This window comes from Myodes glareolus, chromosome 4, assembly GCF_982192425.1.
Source record: "Myodes glareolus chromosome 4, mMyoGla1.1, whole genome shotgun sequence".
Taxonomy (NCBI): domain Eukaryota; kingdom Metazoa; phylum Chordata; class Mammalia; order Rodentia; family Cricetidae; genus Myodes; species Myodes glareolus.
The window spans coordinates 103,370,834-103,391,734 of record NC_142029.1 but is presented as its reverse complement, the minus strand read 5'-3'; the positions used below and the strand labels follow the sequence as shown (position 1 = coordinate 103,391,734).

The window sequence follows — 20,901 nt, the reverse complement described above, 5'->3', positions numbered from 1 at the left end:
TACTGGTTTTTGAAGTATGACATAGTGGTTCTCTGGATTTTCTTGGTGGCTGTTACTATGCCCCCTTTTTAGTTTTGATTTTGTTAATTTGGATATTCTTTTTCTCTTTCTTTTAGTTAGTTTGGATAAGGGTTTGTCTATCTTGTGATTTTCTCAAAGAACCAACTCTTTTTTTCATATTGTTCTCTTTTTTTCTATTTTATTGATTTTAGTCCTCAGTTTGATTATTTCCTTTTGCCTACTACTTTTGGGTGTGTTTGCTTATTTTTTCCCAGAATGTTCAGATGTGCTGTTAAGCATGAGATCTCTCCATTGGTTTTTGTTTGTTTGTTTTTTCTTCTTATGTAGGCACTGAGTACTATGAACTTGCTTCTTAGAACTGCTTTCATTGTGTCCTATAAGTTTGGGTATGTTGTGCAATCATTTTCATTGAATTTTAGAAATTCATTTATTTCTTTATTTCTTTTTTGACCCTGTAGAAATTCAGTAGAGAGTTGTTCAGTTTACTTGAGTTCGTAGGCTTTCTATAGTTAGTGTTGTTGTTGAACTCCATTGTTAATCCATGTTGGTTTGATAAGATACAGAGGGTTATTTTAGTTTTCTTGAATCTGGTGAGACTTGTTTTGTGATTGAGTATGTGGTCAATTTTGGAGAAAGTTGTGTGAAGAGTTGAGAAGAAGGTGTATTCTTTTGTGTTTGGGTGAAATGTTCTGTAGATATCTGTTAGGTCCATTTGGTTTACAACATCTATTAGCTCCAGTTTTTCTCTACTTAATCCTGTCTGGATGACTTGTCTATTGGTGAGAATGGGTTGTTGAAGCCTCCCAGTATTAATGTGTGGGGTTCGATGTGATTTAAGTTTTATTAATGCTTCTTTTACAAATTTGGGTGCCCTTGTATTTTGGGCATAGATGTTCAGGACTGAGACATCATCTTGGTGGATTTTTCCTTTGATGAGTATGAAATTCCCTTCTCCATCTCTTTTGATTAATTTTTGTTGGAAATCTGTTTTGTTAGATAGCTACACCAGCTTTCTTCTTAGGTCCGTTTGCTTGGAAAATCTTTCCCCAGCCTTTTACTCTGAGACATCGTCTATCTTTGATGCTGAGATGTGTTTCTGGTTTGCAGCAGATCTTGTTTTGCATCCATTCTGTTAGCCTGTGTCTTTTATTGGTGAGTTGAATCTATTGATACTGAGGGCTATTAATGATGAATGATCGTTAATTCCTGTTGTTTTGCTGTTGTTGTTGTTGGTTGTGTGTAGGTATGTGTGTTTCCCTTCTTTGGGTTTTGCTGGTGTGAGATTATCTATTGACTGTGGTTTTGTGAGTGCTGTTAACTTCCTGTGGTTGGAATTTTCTTCTAGTACCTTCTATAGATTTGTAGATAGATATTATTTAGATTTGACTTTGTCGTGAAATACTTTTTCCCCTCCATTTGTAGTGATTGACTGTTTACCTGGATATAGAAGTCCGGGCTGGCATCAGGGTCTCTTCGAGTCTATAAGACATCTGTCCAGGCCCTTGTGCATTTTACAGTCTCCATTGAGAAGTCAAGTGTAGGTTTATCTTTATGTTACTTGGCCTTTTCTCCTTGCTGGTTTTATATTCTTTCTTTGTTTCATATGTGTAGTGATTTTATTATTATATGGCGAAGGGATTTTCTTTTCTTATCCCATACATCTATTTGATGTTCTGTAAGCTTCTTGTGCCTTTATAGGGATGGCCTTCTTTAGGATAGTAAAATTTTCTTCTATGACTTTGTAAAATATATTCTCTGGGCTTTTGAGCTTGGTATCTGTTGAGTCCATATAATGTTACTTGTATTTATGTCTTCAAGGTTGACTCTTTGCTTGGGAAGATCAGCTCCCCTGTTCTCAACTTTCCTCAGTTGCCTGTAATGTGTATGATTGAGACATAATTGAGCATTCCCCATCCTCTTTGCCATATCCATTTGTTCTTGCTCAGCTCATGTTTGTGCAGTCCATGTTGGTGAGACTTTATGGATGTAGCTTCTGTTATTAATAGGAGACACAATATTGTAGGAAGTTCCCTTATCCCCTGGCTCTTTCTACCCCTCTTTGGCAATGTTCAGTGAGCCTTTGGCGTGGGAATGTTTTGCAAATGTATACAACAGGACTTGAAACACAGCTCTGTATATTGATTGGTTGTGGTTTCTATAATGGTCTCCATCTCTTGCAAAGAGAAGCTTCCTTGAGGAAATTACCATCTCCAAGGAGTCCCACTTCTCCTATTTCCCTGATCGGATCACTTGTACCCTGCCATTCTCTGTTATTTCCCAACTCCCCTATTCTGGCAATAGTTAAATACATTTTAATTAAAATATTTAATTATGTTATTTCCTTCTTTCTCTTTTCACTCTTGAGCGCCTCTCATGTCCCTTACTTCGTCTTCTTCCATTTTCCCCTTCTCTCAAATTGATAGCTTCTTTTTATTTGATTATTACACACACACACACACACACACACACACATGCAAACTGATGAACCGGCTTTTGGTGTGTGTGTTTGTGTGTATGGTTTCAGTGCTTATCAGTTTGTATTTGGTAACCAATTAGGGGGTTCATAGCATGGAGAGATGAATTTTCTCGACAGATATTGTTGTCAGTTAGTGGGACCCCATGAAATCTTCCCCTTTTCTGTATTAGTATGTCTACTGATATTGTAATTCTTCAGTTCTGCCACTTAATTTTTGATAATGAAAGGTATCTTTTTCCTTCAGAGACTTTGACTGGCTTGGTAGTGGTATCACACACCTTTAATCCCAGCATTTGGGAGGGAGGCTGGCAGATCTTTGAGTTCAAGTACAGCCTGATTTCCACAGGGAAATCCTGTCTCAAAAAACCAAAGAGAGAGAGGGAGAAGGAGGAGGAGGCAGAGGAGGAGAAGAGATTTTTACTGGATTTCTTTCATTAATATTTTATTTCAAAGCTAGGAGATAGGCTACTGATTCTCATCCCCTAGCTGTCAGTCTCCTCTTTGGAGGCTACTATTGGTGTTATATATATATATCTTTCTAGAAGTTTTCTGTGTAGTCAGAACTATGCTAATACGCAGTTTTACTTGGAAACAGAAATGGACAGCATCGCATGGTAACAGTCTATTTTGTGGCATTTTATTTGCTGAATTTCAACACATGCTTTGCACAGTATTATTCTTTATTTAATGATATGTCTTCTTAATGGGCTTTTCCTTTGTTAATCTCTAACTATAGTAACAATAGAATATTATCATGGATAACCTTAAATGCATATGTAAGCAATATCTCTTGAATAAATTCCTAGCACCACTGCTAGGAATTAGATAAAATATTATTAGATTATTAGATCAAAGGCTGTTGTTTCAGAGCATTGCGGGTAAGTGGGTTGGGCTTTGTGGTACAGTCCTATAATGTAGGTACATGAAGACAAAGACAAGAACATCTTGAATTTAAAGTCACTTTGGGGGGTACATGATGAGACTTTTACACAAAATAAATAAAATAAAACTGTTATTAACACTTTTTGGTAAAAATTTCCCATTTTTCTCTTTTTCCTTACTAATTTCTGTTGGCTGATAGGCCTTTTACATTGGCTTGCAGATGTTGTCTGGACACTATGGCATATTTTTTCATGGCTATAGATATTGCTATTACTTTATGCAGCTTACTATTTGTCTTATCACTTTGCTTACAGTGTTTAATCATGTAGGATTAATTTTGTATGTATTTGTGTAGTGTACATACATGTGTGTGTTCACGTATGTATACCAATTTGCATGTGTGGTAGTTTGAATGAGCATGGTCCCCATAGGCTCCTTGATCCCCCAGTTGTTTGGGAACGATTAGGATGTATGGCCCTGTTGGAGGTGTGTTGCAGGGCTGGTCTTTGGTTCTTCAAGAGCCTCCTGCCACCTCCATCATCTCCTGTCTGTGCTGCGGTGAGGTACGGGATGTGAGCTCCCAGCTGTCCTGCCACCACGCCTTCCCCTCACTAGCGTGGACCCTACAGCTCTGGTGCTGGACATCCTAACAGTCAGTTCCTGTTGTGAGTTCCTTCATTGCAGTGTGTTAGCACAGCAGTAGAGAAGTCATGAAGACAGGAGGAGTGTATTTGGGTGTACATGTATGTTGGGAGATGACTGCGGATACTGGATATCCTCCTCGATTCCCCTCCATCTCACTCATCAGGACAAGTTCTCCGATTCTGGCTGTGCTAGCCAACCAGCGTGTTCCAGGGGTACCCTGTCTCTGGGTCTGGGACCAGCACATCTGCCTTGTTTACACAGGGTTCCGAGGATTCAAGTTCTGGCCTGCAGGCTCACGCAAGCCTTCTACCCACCCAGACTTCTCCCTAGCCACTTGGTTTTGTTTTTTTTTTTTTTTTTGTGTGTGTGTGTGTGTGTGTGTGTAGCTCTAACTGTCCTGGAACTCGTTCTGTAGACCAGGCTGGCCTCGAACTCACAGAGATTCACCTGCCTCTGCCTCCCAAGTGCTGGGATTATAAGTGTGGACCACCAGTTCCTGGCTTCGTTTGCCTTTTTTACCATTGTAATTTATCACTTTTGTGTAGTATGTATTTGTATATATTTGTGGTGGATGTCAGTGGCTTTTGATTCAAGCAATAAAAAGCTGAGATTATAGAAATGAATTCAAATCAACTAACCTGGACTCATAGGGGCTCAGAGAGACTGAACCAACAAGCAGGGAGCCTTCGTGGGACTGACCTAGGCCCTCTGCGTGTACGTTACAGTTGTGTGGTTAGTCCTCTCGTGGGACTCCTAACAGTGGGAACAGGGATTGTTTACAACTCTTTTTCTGACTTTTGGGACCCTACTTCTCATACTGGGTCACCTTGCCCAGCTTTAATGCAGGGGCAAGTGTCATACTGCAACTTGATCTGCCATGTTTTATTGATACTCACGGGAGACCTGCCCTTTCCTGAATGAAGATGGAAGAGGAGGGATTGGAAGTGAGGGGAGATGGAGGAGAGGGACTTGGCGGGGAGCTTGGAGGAGGGAGGCTGCAGCTGAGATGTAGAGTAAACAGATGAATAAAAAATTGCTATCCGTGAAAGAAAAAGAAAGAAACATTCAGTTCTGCTACTTCTGTGTCTGCTCTTTTATTCTCTTTGTTATTTGGTTCATTGCAATGAGAAAAAGGAAATTATAAATTTTCTATGTAGCCAGTTTTTTATTAAACATGTTAAAGACAGTTCCCAGTGATACTGTGGCATATTCCTTAAGTTTCCCCTTACCTGCTCTCTTGTCTGTGTAGTCAGGTACCCAAGGTCATGCAGTCCTAATTCCCATTTCTCTGTACCCTGTTTAAATCTATCCAACTCTTTCTCAAAATTTTACTACACTGTATATATTTTTAATTTATGCATCCTTTTTTAATTTATGTTTTTTTGTTTGTTCCTTTATTGTATCTATGTAGCCCTAATCTAAGAAATTACTCCTTACAGCTGCGGATTAATGGGGAGAAGTTGGAAGAGCTTTTATCTGAAAGAGCTGTACAGTTCCGGGCCATCCAGCGTCGGCTTCTAACAAGGTTCAGAGATAAGACACCTGCCCCGCTCCAGCACCTGGACACCCTGCTGGATGGGACGTACAAGCAGGTCAGTGTGCACTGGTGGCCATTGTCTGTCCCCATAGAGTCAGGCACCAGAATGCAAACGTATGCTGTGCATATGGCTAGAACTGTTGTATGATTTCTGGTGTAGTCCATAATTGTCACCTTTATTGTCTATTTCCCAAGCAGCTACCATATACTCCCAGTCTTTGTATGACTGTGATGAAGACTTTGGCCACATCGTGTCTTCCTGGGTCCTCTACATGGTATCACAACCTTGTTTTAAAATTAGCACTGGTGGTGTATATGTTCTGAATTTTAAAACTGAGGTTTTGAAACGTTCTAATAACTACATATTCCTGTGTACCTGTGACAAGTAATATAGACATATCCATGTGTCACTGCCTTGGTCGCCCCAGTGGTGACGTTTTAGAAGACTCTAGCTTGATTGTACTGGCAGGATATGGGCACTGATTACAGCCCTGCCCTTGTTTAGATTTCCTTGCGTTCCTCTGTGTGGATGTTCTATCTGAGGGGATGCTGGGTTTAGTTCCATCTGTCTGTCACCACACTGCTGGTACTGAACACCACCCCAACTCCCTCTTCTCACTTTCATCACCACTCAGCTCTGACCCCGTTACTCCACTCTCTTTCCTTGCTATACCTTCCTCAACACCTCCCCTCACTCCATTCTGTTGGTTTTGAAAGTGCAGATCAGATATTTTCCAGTTAGTTTTCCTGGATGAAGAAAAAGAGCTTATTATCCCTGCTCTGACACCTGAGAGAATTTCATGCTTACTTGAAAGTTCTCAGCCATTTAAGAGCCAGTGCACAGTGACACCCAGTAGGGCCCTGGAAGACTGCTGGTCTTGGAAGTCATAATCTCAGCTGTGGATCATCTGGGTGGCTTCTCGCACACTTTCCACACCGTCGGAGCTTTGCAAAATGGGGTATAGACTTTGACCACAACCCTGCTCTTACTGAGATCTGACTATTCTGCTGCATGTGAATGTGTTACTCAGTTCTCTCTGACTTTATCCTGTGTTTAGCTCTATGTACCTGTCACCTGTACTGCGGCATCACAAATTCACCCCATGATGTGTGTAGGAGTGTCTTATAACTGTTCTACAAGCACAGACTGCAGATTGCTGCTAACCACTTGTGTGACCTCTAGGTCAAGCACCCGGGCCGTGTCTGTTCTGCAGCACTTTCTCTTCAGTGCACGTGTTCTCCTGTTGTTTGCAGTTCCCTCCCTTTCTTCCTCCTCTCTTCTCACTCCTTGGCCACTTGTCTGTTTCTCCCTGAACATCCTTCCGCATCAGTGACAGTACTGGGGTGAGCATCTGCTCCACACAGAGCTGCACAGTGGGCTGGTGAGGAGCTTCATTTGATACTCTCCCAGTGTGGTATGGAGCAGGACCAACTCCTCTTTTGTGCATTTAGATGCTGGATTTGAAATTCTTTCTCTGCCTAGCTTCAAGGTTGGACCTTACACTTGTAATAATAGGTACTAAATGATCAAACCCATAAATTTTTAATTTAAATGTGTATTTTAAATTTTCATGATTTATAGATTAAGAATGAACAGTTTTTGAACAGAAAAAAAGAATACTGTCAGGGATTTGCTTCAATTTTCATGTTCATTACCATTCAATTCTACTATATATGTTCATGTTAAATTACCCTAAAGTGCTGATTGAATACTTAATTTCTTGAGCATAAAAGTCTAGTTCCTTTAACTTAATTTTAATGATATGATTAACAGGAATATACTTTTCTGAAGAAGATTGCAGCTATTCTTAATGCCAAATCCCACATCTTGTTCTGTGTCATTTTCTCAGAAGTGAACCACTCTTATCTGCTTGGAGTCTTTCCAGAAACTTCTTACAGAATGCGTTTGTAATGAGATGATTTGTGAGGCCGGGAGAACCCTGGAGGAGTATGACACTACACATATCAGTGCATTGCTCTGCTCTCACTGCGCGTGCTGGTGACGTTCCCACGTGGGTGGGTGCAGAGGTCTGCCCTTTGCCGTGGCTAAGGGTATTCTGCAGCCTAGAGTTCCAACATACAGATGACCCACAGTTGATGAAAGGAAAATCTCACTGTTTAAAAATTAGTTTTTGATAATTTCATACACGATATGATGAAATGTGATTGTATTTCATCTGTTTCAACCTCCAACTCCTCTTAGGCCCGATCGGCCCATCTCTCTCTCTTAACCTCATGCTCTCCTTTTTTATTAATAGCCCATTAATTCTGATTAGCGCTGCCCATATGCGCATGGATATGGTACCATCCATTGGCTCACGGGCAACTCAATTATAGCCACATCCTCAAAGAAGAATGAATCTCCTTTCCCTCAGCTAGGAATGGGGCCTGGAAGCCCCTCTTCTGTTTGTGCTGGAGTTGTGGCTGCCAGGTTCTTGTGTAGGACTTGTGTAGAAACCACGGCAGCTGGGAGTCCCTGAGGGCAGCAGCTGTGGAATGTCCAGAAGACAGCAGTTCATATATTATTACCACTTTCTGCTCCGAGCCACACCTGAGCCTTGTGGAGCAGGGGAAGGGGGTGAACTGTTAAGCCATCCCATTTCGAGCTGAGAAGTCACAGCTTTCATTCAGCTGTGAGTATCTGTCGGTGTTGCTGCCTACTGCACAGCGAAGTTTCTCTGACCAAGCCTGAGTGCATCCCAGGTCTATGGATATAGATGTAAATATTTAGAAGATAATTTAATAGCATTACCATTTATCAAAATAACAATAGCATGTTCTACCTTAGGATCTATAACCTCCTTAGCCATGAACTTTTGACTAGCCTTATAGTACCAGGCACGAACTTCTTTCTGTGGAACGTGCTGTAACTCCAATCAGAAAGTGGTTGGTTACCCCTAACAGTCAGGCTATTATTGTACTAGTGGGCACCTCTCGCCTATTAGGTTGATATTGTACCATGCAGGGTTGTAGCAAGGAGGCCGCTTTTTGGTTTCCTGCCACCTGATAGATTAGATCCGAAATAATCACACAGAAACAGTATTAATTATATCACTGCTTGTCCCAATAGCTCTAGCTTCTTATTGGCTGACTTTTACATATTAATTTAACCCATTTCTATTAATCTGTGTATTGCCACGTGGCAGTGGCTTACTGGCAAAGTTCTGGCAACTGTGTCTGGCAGGCCTTCATGGCTTCTCTCTAACTCCACCTTCCTCCCGCTATGCTATAGGCCAAGCCAGTTCTTTATTCATTAACCAACAAAAGCAACACATAGACAGAAGGACCTCCCACAGCACAGGGTCCAGGACTAGGAAAGGCCATTCAAGTCCTTTCCCCCACAGAATCCCTCATCACACCTTCTGACACTGTGAAAGCTAACTAGCGGGGAGGAAGTTTCCCGGTCAGTTTGGGATTGATTTCTCTCTGTCCTAGAGTCAAAAATGGATGGTGTCTTCAGCAGTAGTGTCTGACCATGGAGTTATGTGGGTAACCACAGGCAATGCTAATAGTGTGTTGTTTTGGAGACCACTGGGGCCTTCCTGAACAATAGCTCAGAGGTATCTCACCCTGACACTAAAAAATCTTATTAGCTCTAGTTTTGAGTCTAACCCTGAGAAAAGTCCCTCTTGGATAAGTCCACTTGGATCAAGCAGGTGGATTCCACCCCTCCGTGTCACATGTCTGTGTTTCGTCATCTCGTCTGTGTCCTCTGTCTGGCTCTCCGGGGGTAAATATGCAAGTGAAGCATCAGTCTGTACTAAAGCCCCATTTCAGCATCTATGGCAAAACTATTCTATGACTGTTTTAGGTAAGATCTCACTTTGTAGCCCAGGCAGGTCTCCAAACTTAATATCCCCCTGCCAAGTGCCTGGGTTATAGGTGTGCACACATGTGTGATGTGTTATTAGATCTTTGAAGTGTTTTTCTGTTGGATCTATATGGAATTAGCTGTTATCTCTTTGGGTTCTTTCTCTCTTCAGTTGATCCTAGTGTCATTTTTATGGCCTCAGCAGCAGTCAGCGAGGAGCTGTGAGCTGTCCATTGAAATGTGCACTCTTTCCCCTGATGCCTTGTGTCTGGGTGGCTCCCAATGTCACCGCTTGAGGAAGCAGTGGTGGTTTTCTTTTATGAATATAGAGGAAGAATCAAGCAGTGTTCTTAAGTGCCAGCGCTTTGCCCAGTGTGTTTACAGTGTAGTATGTGTCTCCACACACTCAGTTAGTATTTGCTCTATGAGTGAGTATCCTCTGTCACTTATAAAGACAAATTTTTTGAAACCATGTTTTGCTGAAGGCATCAACTCAAAGAAGAAACCACAGAAACCTTCCTCATGTCCATGCTACGTAGCATGTTCAGAGGGCGCTGAGAAGTGGAAAGTCGTCTTTCTAAACCGCCTGATTGGAGGACTCGGGCAGGTGGTACAGCTGTAGATTCTTGGCGGAGAAAGTGTTTTCTGTTTTTATTTTAATGAGGCCGTGTGTGCTGCAGTTAGCTGTGACCCGTCTTCTGCTGAAATGCCTCTGTGCAAATCGGACAGGAGCGTGACGAGTTTTGATTTTCTTCATTTCCTGTTTTCAGAATTATTAAGTACAATTTTATAGAAGGTATTTTTTTTCTTCCTTAAAACACATATTTCTTTAGGACCTGTGAGCTGGCTCATTTGGTAAAAACGCTCGCCACTGGCCCTGATGGCCTGAGTTTGATCCCCAGAATCCATAGGGAAAAGAGTGAACCCCCTCCTGAAAGTGGTCCCCTGACCTCTCTACTTGGAAATCATGGCAGCCAGGTGTGAGGCTTGGCAGCCATGTTGTGCTGGCCTTCAGCTGAAGAAGCTAGATGCTGCTGCTCTCCTCATTTCCTTGCTTCCCCTTTCTTCTTCAGTCTAGGACTTAGCACGTGATAATCTGCTCACAGTGAGGGCGAGACTTCCCTCTCTGGAAACACCCTTACAGACACACCCAGAGGTGTCTCCTGAGTGATTCTAAATCCAGCCACTTTGACAACGACCTTTACCCACCAACACAGGACTTGGTATGGGTCTCTGATGTATAGGAATATGAGAATTAAGGACTCTGTCCCAGTCATTCTGTCTGTGATCTAGGCCATTCATTTGCTTCTTGCTAACTGTGTGATCTTTAGCAAATTACTTGGAACAATCAAAAAGAAGATAAAACTTACACCCCTAAGCCTCAGTTTCCTTACTTACAAAATAATGATATATATAGATATATATATATCTATATATATCACCTCCTTATACATATATAAACACATAAATTGCTTTGAGTAGTGCTTGGTATACAAGATCTCAACACATTTTAAGTGGTATTTATGTGGTAAATACTCTTGATGGTCATGTGACTAATATATTATGCCATCTTAAACATGCTGCTATTGATTGATCAGCAAAGGAGTTTTCAGTTATATATCGTATTTGTGAAACTCTGTTATATATCAGCATTGCCAACTGAGACCTTAACTAAGAATGATGAAAACCCTGTATCTTTAGGGGCATCTCCAAAATTTCCTAAGCCAAACTGCTCAGAAACTTTGGCTGCAGAGAAGGAAAATAAAAGGGACATAAGGATGGTGAGCCCAGCTGGCTGACTTCAGGTTGTTTCATTTCCAAAAAATCTGCTCCACAGCAACATCTCTCTCTTCCCTCCCTCCCCGCCCCTCTCCTCTTTCTCTTCTCCACTCTCATTTGCAGAACTATTGTACTCAATGGTAGTTTTACCATCAGAGAGAAGCTTTCCTTGTTCCCACTCCCTTCCTTTCCTCCCCCCTCTCGACCTTCTTCCTTTCTCTGGATATGGTGCTGGGATTAGAACCTAGGGCCTTGTGTCTCCTAGCCATGTCGTCTCTCACCAATGCCTGTTCTCAAGGTTTGGTACCCGTTTGGATCGCTGCAATTCTGAGTGATGGGCTACTATGATTGCCAGTTTACTCTTTCTTTTCTTGCTTACCATTGTAGCTGAGCATTCTTCAGATTTTATGTGACCATTTGTGTTTTTGTGTGTGATTTGCTTCTCATGTGCCTTTGTTCATTATTCTATCAAGTTGTTCTGTTTTCCTTCTGTTGAATATATTAGTAGTAATATTTAGGGTGGCTTTATCATGCATACAGTACTTTATATGTTAGTCTTCCTTGCAGTCTGTATAAAAAGTTAATATTTTATGTAATCATATGTTAAAAAGTTTTATGAAATTTTATTTGCTTTTTATTTTAATGTCTTTTAAAAATAATTTACTTATTTGTATTTTATATACATCAGTGTTTTCCTGCATGTATGTTTGTGTGAGGGCATCAGATCCCCTGGAACAGGAGTTAAAGACAGTTGTGAGCTGCCATGTCGGTATTGGGACTTGAACCTGGGTCCTCTGATAGAGCAGTCAGTGTTCTTAACTACGGAGCCATCTCGCTAGCCCGTTTTAATGTCCATTAACATGTAAAAGTCTTTGAAATATTTTCACAGTAAAAATATATCTTTTTCTTTAAGTTCTTCTACTTAGGATAGATAGCCTTCCAAATGTCAGGAGTGCAGAGGTATCACCTTATAATTTATTTTACCATTTATACTCCCTCATTCTTTATATACTTTTAAGTTCCATCTGGACTATATTATTCAATTTAGTGAGAATCTAATCTCTCTGCCAAAACTGGTGAGCTGAGTTGCTCAGCCCCAGCTTATTGCTTAGCATAAAGTGCTACCTGTATCCTTCAACAGCTTTGCTGGGTAGCAGACCATCCCAGACCTCAGTGCAGGCAGCAGTAGCCACCAGCATCTATTGTTCCTGACCCCTTGGACCAGCTGGGCCATTCTTCCGGGGCCTTGCTTACCTGATGCTGGTTGGACTTACTCAGTGGTGTGTGAGAATTGTCTGTATTCTATCAATCATGTTTTAATAAAACGCTGATTGGCCAGGCAGGCAGTATAGGCGGGAAAGCCAGACAGGAAGTAGGGGTGGAGCAAAGAGACTGGGAGTATTCTGGGAAAACAGGAAGCTCCCTCCGCCATTCCTGCGCAGACCACCGAAGAGGCAGCATGTAACTTGCCCAGCTAAGAAAGGTACAGAGCCATGTGACTAATGTAGATAAGGATAATGGGGTAACATAAGTTATAAGAGCTAATAAGTAGCCTGACCTAATGGGCCAATCAGTTTATAATCTTAAGAAGTCCTGTGTGTAATTTTCTTTGGGGTTTGCTGGCTGTGGGGTACCGGGCGGGACAGAAACCCCAACAAGTCAGCTCCTCATGCTACAACTCAGGTGTCTGATGGCTCATCTGGACATAGTATGGCCTAGGGCATGTATACTCACACATTTGGCATTTGTCTCGAAGATAGTTGGGGTCACTGTCCCATATCCTTCATGGCTCAGTGGACTGGCCTGGCTAATTTATCTGGTGGCTATAGGTCCAATGTTCAAACTCTCTTTGTGTTTCTCTCCCTCTCCTCCCTTTCCTCCCTCCCTTCTCCCCCACCTGTCTCTCATCTTTCTTACAGTGTCCTGTAACTCACTTTGTAGAACAGTCTTGCCTTCAACTCACAGACATATGTCTGCCTCTGCATCCTGCACGTGGGATTGAATGTGTGAGCTGCTGTGCCTGGCACTCAGACACTTTTCAAACCTACACCTTTGCCTTGTTCCCTTGTTCCATTGATTTGGACATTGCTCATCACAGAAGTTGAGAAATACATGGCATCTGGTTATTTAGACATATGAGGAATTCTGGGACTATTCTCTTTCCTTTAGCATTACTAATACCACAATGCATTAAATTAAAATGCTTTAAATGGGGGTCTTTGTGGTGAATGTAAGGCCTCATGTGTGCTGTGCAAGCATTTTACCAGTGAATTCTGCTATTTATTTTATTGCCATTACACTCTTACTCGTCCACAGTTGTAGTCCGAAGAGGATTGCTAGTTACTTTTGTCAGGACTTACTTAAAGTGACTGGTGTCACTGCTCTCTCTGCGATGGTGCAACTTGCTGAGTGCTATCCACATGCTAATTTCAGAGGGAGCATCATCACCCCGGCTTTTTGTACACCCTCCTCTTCCACTGATTCAAGGTTGGCTTCATGTGGCTGTGCAGCCATCGCTCCAGTGCTCCACAGTAGCTGCCTGAACTCTTAGTGGTTTTGAACCGAGGGCCCTGTGCTTTCACTTTGCCTTGGCTATCTGCACTGAGGTAGCTGGTTCTTGCCTGCTTTCTGATCTTGCAGTGTAGACCAGGACAACTGGAATCCAGTGCAGGGTGGAAATACATAATGATGCCCACCACCTGTTTGTTCCCAAGGCCAGCAGCACTTTGACTGATGGCTCACTAGGGCAACTCCAGAGCTTCTGTCTGGGATGAGCATCATGGTTAAGTCATAGCTAAGCAAACTGCCCTTGGAGAGACATCTTATCTAGAAACTGCACTGTGCAATCAAGCCATTTTTATTATTAAATTTTTCATTTATTTTACATACCAGCCACAGTTTCTCCTCCCTTCTCCCACTTACCCCCTTCCCTGACATTCATTCCTCCTCCTTTCTGCAAAGGGCAGGTCTCCCATGGGTGTCAACAAAGCATGACATATCATACTGATCCAGGACCTACCTCCTCCTCCTGTGTTGAGGCTGGGCAAGGCACCCCAGCATGGGGAATAGGTTCTCAAAGCCAGCTCAAGTGCCTGAGACAGGTCCTGACCCCACTGCTAGGGGCCTCACAAACAGACCAGGCTACACAACTGTCACCTACATGCAAGGGCCTAGATCAGTCCCATGTAGACTCCTTAGCTCTTGGTCCAGAGTCTGTGAGCTCCCACTAACTCAGGTCAGCTGTCTCTGTGGGTTTCTCCATCATGACCTTGACCCCCCTCGCTCATACAGCCCGTCCTCTCTTTCTTCAGGAGGACTCCCAGAGTTCTGCCCAGTACTTGGCTGTGAATCTTTACATCTGTTTCCATCAGTTTCTGGATGAAGTCTCTCTGTTGACAATTAGGGTAGTCACCAATCTGATCCCAGGAGAAGGCCAGTCCAGGCATCCTCTCCGCTATTGCCATGAGTCTTAGTTGGGGTCATCCTTGAGATTTCCTGGGAGTGCCTCTGGCACCATATTTCTCCCTAACCCCAAAATGGCTTGTCTATCAAGACTTTTTTTTATTGTGTTATTCCCAAATCTGTGAAGTCCCCCAAAAGCCAACAAGTCCCTTATGTAAAAGCAAAGAGCCTTTATTTTATGCAAGTTTGCAAACTCAGTCTCTCCGCATGCCCTACGTATTGGAATAAGCAGAAAATCCCAAGCTAGAGTTAGAGTTGAGTTTTCATAGTAGTAAAGGTGAGGGTGAGGGGTTTCTGAGGTTCAGGATCGCTAATTGGCTGACATTTGTCTAGGTGTGTCCTGGTGAGTGTGTTCTGGCAGGTGATCCTGTCTACAGAGGTTGGAACATTAGGCATTTCCTTTGGATGGTCTGTTCTTGGGTGGTGCTCAGGTAATCTCAGTTTGTGGTCCTTCCAGCAACCAGGTATTACTTCAGGGTAAACTACTGAGACTCAGGCCTCCATTAAACTTATTGATAGCTGAGTCCTACTCTGGCAGTGATTATGGTTGGAAGTAAAGAACTTCCTTAAAGAATTGCTCAGCATCCTTAGTCATCAGGGAAATGCAAATCTTTTTGTCTTTCTGGTCTCCACCAAGTGGGCCACTGGCTTTGGGATGCAGTAAGATAGTTCTGAGCTTTGCTGTAGTAATCAGTTTTCTCCTCTCCTCTGCTGTCCTCTCCTATCTTCCCCGCTCTTTCCTTCTCCTCCCTCCCTTCCCCCTCATTTTTGTACCTTTTCCTTCCTCCCTTTCTCTCCTTTTTGTCTGTGCTTGACTGAGTGTAGTCAGCTCTCCTATTTTCATGTCCCGTCGAGCACCTCCCGATTCCTACTCTGCTCTCCTTAGCATTCTGTTCCCAAACAGGACCTGGCACTCTTCCCACTCATGGGGGTGGGGGGCATCTTTAAAACACCTCTCACTGAGGTTGGCCCATGGCTGAACCAAGGGTTGGGCTCCACACAGCATCACACCGGGAGACCAACTCATGATGCACGCACATGGGAGGGATCTGGCTTCCCGTGAGCACAGATTTTCTAATTGCTGAGCACAGTATCAATACTTAGTTTGTAGTCTAGAATTTTGGCGGGGGGAGGAATCTATCTTTTTGAAAGAACTTTCACCACTACTTCTAGCTTTGGGTCATCGTGGTAGAAGAAAGTCTGCCCATGGTCTGTCTGTCTCTCCACCCCAGTTTTTATAAACCTAAATCTCCTCATTTGTAAAATTGAAACACTTCCATTTCAGCACCTCAGTGTGTCAGAGAACCTGCGAGACAAAGGGGAAAGACGTGAGGCTCAGGTTTATGCAGTTCAGTCTGAAGGAAATTTCACTGCTGACTTTAGTGCTTGAAGTTGTCTGGAGCAGGTGGCATTAGTGTTGCAAGTTTATGCGTAAGAACCAGAAACTCTAAAGGAAGTTGCTTGGTGTCAGATGTCAGACATGTTCCAACATTGTGGATTTTTTTTTTTTTTTGTAGTCAATGCCAGGTGGGAATTAGATACCCAGATTTTCTTTAGTATAAGTATGGTCAGGTTTGTGAAAAAGGCGGTGTGTGTGAGCTGTTTGTCCGTGCTCAGGGGTGTACAGTCATACCCTCCTCGTGCTTGTTTTATGTTCACTTGTCAGTAACAAGATCCTCAGATAGTGCCCCAAATCCTGGTACAATCCTAAAACTCAAGTATCAGAGGAAGAGGACTTTGGCCAACTTGTTAACGTCTGTTGAAATTCGGTTTCAGTGCCATCGCAGAATGCTAAGATTCATTACCTTCCCAAGGAAAGCTTCAAGAAATCAGCTCTTTCAAGTTATAAGGATTTCACATACATTCGCTAGTTAAAGCACAGCTGATTGGTAGCTTCACTTCAAAAGGGTAGCTTGGACTTAACTTTTGGCTTGGCTTTTGTTTGGATGCTCTTTGTGTGAGCTGGAGCCCTCCCTTGGAACACTGGGCCTGTGTTTCACAGAAGGGAGTGTTTACTGATCTGAGCTGTGTCAGAGGCCTGTGTGATGGGGTGGCTGATAACCGTTAGTGCTTAGAAAGGGCTGGGCACTTTTTCTCCTCTGCAAAATAGAGGCTCTAGTAGGCAGAATTTTAAACAGAAGGCGTGTGGTTTGGGGTTTGCTATTTGTTACTTTTTTCCTGCACTTAAAACTTCCTTCCACTCCGTTTATTTGTGTAGCAATGATATAAAAAATCATTTTAAGTCATGTGGAAATCTAAGAGCTTTTTGGTGCATAGCTTTTAAATGAGCGCACTTTTGGTGCCAAAACCAAGGAACATGTGATGAATCCGTTCGGAGGCCTGATTCACTCTGCCACTGGGGAGGAGACATGGTCTAGACATGGAAAGGTGCAGCTGAGACGTGATGCTGTGGCTGGCCCAGTGTCCTATGTCTCATCAAGCCGCTGTGGAAGTTCTGTCTCCAAAGGCGGTCGAACAGATAAAGAAGACAGTGCACGGGACTTTCCTCTGAGCTGTTTAGGCGTGAGTGAGGGGTTAAAGCCTGGAACACACTGAAGGACAGTAGAAAGAAAATGTGGAGTGTGTGTTAGCACAATGTGATGCTACTCTGGGGATTTAGCTCAGAAGCTCAAGGTGGGAAATCCACTCAGCTGTTGCTTTAGTATGAACTACCGCCTTCCCACAGTTAGAGAATGCCTATGGTTATGTTTAGTGTGCAGCATTTCATATATTATTTTAAAAAACTAAACTTATAAAAATATTTCATGTAATTGAAGAAATCAAGGCTAGAAAGATGGCATTGAGGGTAAAGTGCTTGTTGCCTAAGACCAAGGACTTAAGTTTGAATCCCCAAAACTCACAAAAAGCCAGATAGGTGGTGGTAATCCAAGTGCTCCTGCTGCGAGACGGGAGGAGGAGACGGAGGATCCTTAGAAATTCATGGGGCAGCTAGCCTGGTAGACAGTGTGGAGAGCAACAGAGACACTGTCTCAAGGTGACTGTGAAGGTAACCTGACTCTCAACATTGTCCTCTGACCTCGAAAACATAGTGTAGCATAGCATATGTGTGCTTTCCAACATTCATACACATTAATACATGTACACACATACACACACATATACATGAATATATGCACGTACACAAATACGCATACATTCAGATACACACATAATTTTATGAAATAAAACAAATTATGAACTATATGTAGTTAGTTACAAATGACACAAATATTTCTATAATATATTGTATAATATGATAATAAATTCTGTACAAATGTATATTTGTACATATCTGGAGTAAGTGAAAAATTGAAAGTGGTATATAGTTTTAGAGTACTTAAAATTCTTTTTAAAAGATTTGTTTTTAAAATCACAAATATAGGTATGTCTGTGTTTGTGTGTGTGTGTGTGCATGTCTGGGATATGTGTACATGTGAGTGCAGGTATGTACAGAGTACAGAAGAAGGAGTTGAATCCCTGGAGGTGGAGTTACAGGTGATTGTGAGCTGTCTGTCATGGGTGTTGGGAACCCAACCCAGGTCCTTTGGAAGAGCAGCAAATGCTCTTAACCACTTACCCATTTCTCTAGCCCTATGACTTCAAATTATTAAACAACCTTTTTTTTCTGGCGTATTTCTTTTTTTTAGTTGATTTTATTGAGTTATACATTTTTCTCTGCTCCCTTCCCTGCCCCCCCACCCTTTCCCATGGTTCCCATGCTTCCAGTTTACTCAGGAGATCTTGTCTTTTTCTACCTCCATTATATATTGGATCCATGTATGTCTCTCTTAGGGTCCTCATTGTTGTCTAGGTTCTCTGGGATTGTGATTTGTAGGCTGATTTTCTTTGCTTTATCTTTAAAAACCATCTATGAGTGAGTACTTGTGATAATTGTCTCTCTGGATCTGGGTTACCTCACTCAATATGATGTTTTCTAGATACATCCATTTGCCTGCAAATTTCAAGATGTCATTATTTTTCTCTACTGTGTAGTAATTTATTGTGTAAATGTACCACATTTTCCTTATCCATTCTTAGGTCAAGGGACATTTAAGTTATTTCCAGGTTCTGATTATGACAAACAATGCTGCTATGAACATAGTTGAGCATATATCCTTGTGGTATGATTGAGCATCCTTTGGATATATACCCAAAAGTGGTATTGCTGGATCTCAAGGAAGGTTGTTTTCTAATTTTCTGAGAAACTGCCATACAGATATCCAAGGGGGTTGTACCAACTTGCACTCCCACCAGCAATGCAGAAGTGTTCCCTTTTCCCCACAACCTCTCCAGCATAAGTTGTCATCAGTGTTTTTGATCTTGGCCATTCTTACCAGATGTAAGATGGTATCTCAGAGTTGTTTTGATTTACAGGCCCTTCTTTCTCCCAGCATTCAGTTCCATCTTCTCTGCCTACCTAAGTTCTGCCCTGCTGTATGTCCAAAGTAGTTTCTTTATTCGTTAATGGTAATCACGGCATACAGAGGGAAATCCCACATGGAATGTTCATGAGAGAACGGTTTTCTTTTGGATAACAATTTGATGAATGTTGAACTAACTTTTCTACAATGATGTGGCTATGCCTTAAACTACTCTCTACTTAAAATAGTTGCTAGGATAAGTTTTATGATATGTGTTCTTGAGAAATGGTAGGATCACAAATTTATCATCTTCATTAATGCTTAGTGCTTTTGACTGCTATTACATATGGAACTGTCTTGTGGCTTTTCACTCCCGAGAGAGTTAGGGCTGAGTGTTGTGCTGAGATGAATATATGGGTGAAAGCAATGGTCTCTTTCCCTGTCTGACAGACCTGAGAAATATACAAAACCCTTGCTCATAAATTTAGAGTTCACTTTATCTGTGTAGGAGTATAGCCTCGAATACAGGTTACAAAGTTTGTTCATTATAAGTATGTGGTTATAGTTAATATCTTCCTGACTACAGTGTCTAGGCCAGGGCTGGCTAATAGAAATATACTCAAGCCACTAATATGAGCCATCTATGTAATACTTAATTTTCTAGATGACATATTAAAAGTAAAGTGCAATAAGTGAAATAATTTTAGCATATTTAATGTAGCTATGTTACAATGTTACAATGCCATTTACACATTTGATGAGATAAAATGATTGCTGGGATGTTTCACACTTACTGTTAGCATTCACAAGCCTAACTTGTTTAGACTTTTACATTTCATGTGTTGTGTGAAACTAGGGTCTGTTGTCAGAGTTTCTGTCCTTCCCAGTTCCTGCAATTGTTAAGTCCCAAAGAAATCACACAAATGTCTACATTAGTAATAAACTAATTGGCCCATTAGCTCAGGCTTCTTAGTAACTCTTATAACTTATATTAGCCCGTTGTTCTTATGTGTTAGCCACATGGCTCAGTACCTTTTTCAGAAAGGCAGTCACATCTTGCTTGCTCTGTAGCTGGGCCAGGACTGCAGAAGGAACTTGCTTCTTCTCAGAATTCTCCTGTTCTCATTGACCTACCTCTGCTTCCTGTCTGGTTGTCCCACCTATACTTTCTGCCTGGCTCCTGGCCAGTCAGTGTTTATTTAAAATATAATTGACATAATACAGACCATTGTCCTATACCAAGGGTCTGCTATACAGCATGATTCTGCATAGGGAGAATTTTATATCTTTTCCTATAATACATTTCATTGCATTTATTATGTATATATGTATGTATGCATGCATGCATGTGTATGTCATTGGCATACACATTCCATGGCAGGAATGTGGACACCCAGAAGACAACTTATATAATTTAGTTTCCACCTTCCAACCTATGAGTTCTGTATTCAAGTTTAGGTCTTTGGAGCCATCTTGTAGTCATAATGTCCCTTGTTATCATTTTCTTTCTTGTAATCCTTTCAAGTTCTCATCCACAAGCAGACTGTCACACAATGAATTTTACTCAACTAGTGTCAGTGTCAGACAATCGTGTGGCCCTCTTAGGTGGCTACATGTAAACTTTGTATTCTGGTATTTGTGAGTGTGTGAAGTGATCAAAGTTCATCAGACTTGAGTCTTGGTCTCCTGGACTTTGGCTAAGGTGCTCCATCTCCCTTAACCTCATGGTTCTTCTTTCCCCCATGGGCTTCTTAGAAGCTGCATGAGCAACCTTATCCTGGTGCTTCCCTTCTCATCATATTCTCCAGAAATATTTATTTTATCTGCAGAATCATTATATAAAGGGACAAAAAAACCTCACAATTTTATCATCCCAGGACTTCAGAAACTGTGCTGACTTTGGGATCATTTTGTGGCATCCCTGGAG

General features: G+C 41.9%; 1 protein-coding gene across 3 annotated transcripts in view; it reads left to right on the top strand.

The window, feature by feature from the left end:
* The window catches only part of Bbs9 (Bardet-Biedl syndrome 9), a 405,148-nt gene that overhangs the window by 205,522 nt on the left and 178,725 nt on the right, over nt 1–20,901 (top strand). For all 3 annotated transcript variants that reach the window (XM_048446631.3, XM_048446632.3, XM_048446634.3), the window contains one exon: nt 5,464–5,616. In XM_048446631.3, coding sequence (XP_048302588.3) covers nt 5,464–5,616 — 153 coding nt within the window. The remainder of the gene's footprint in view (nt 1–5,463; nt 5,617–20,901) is intronic.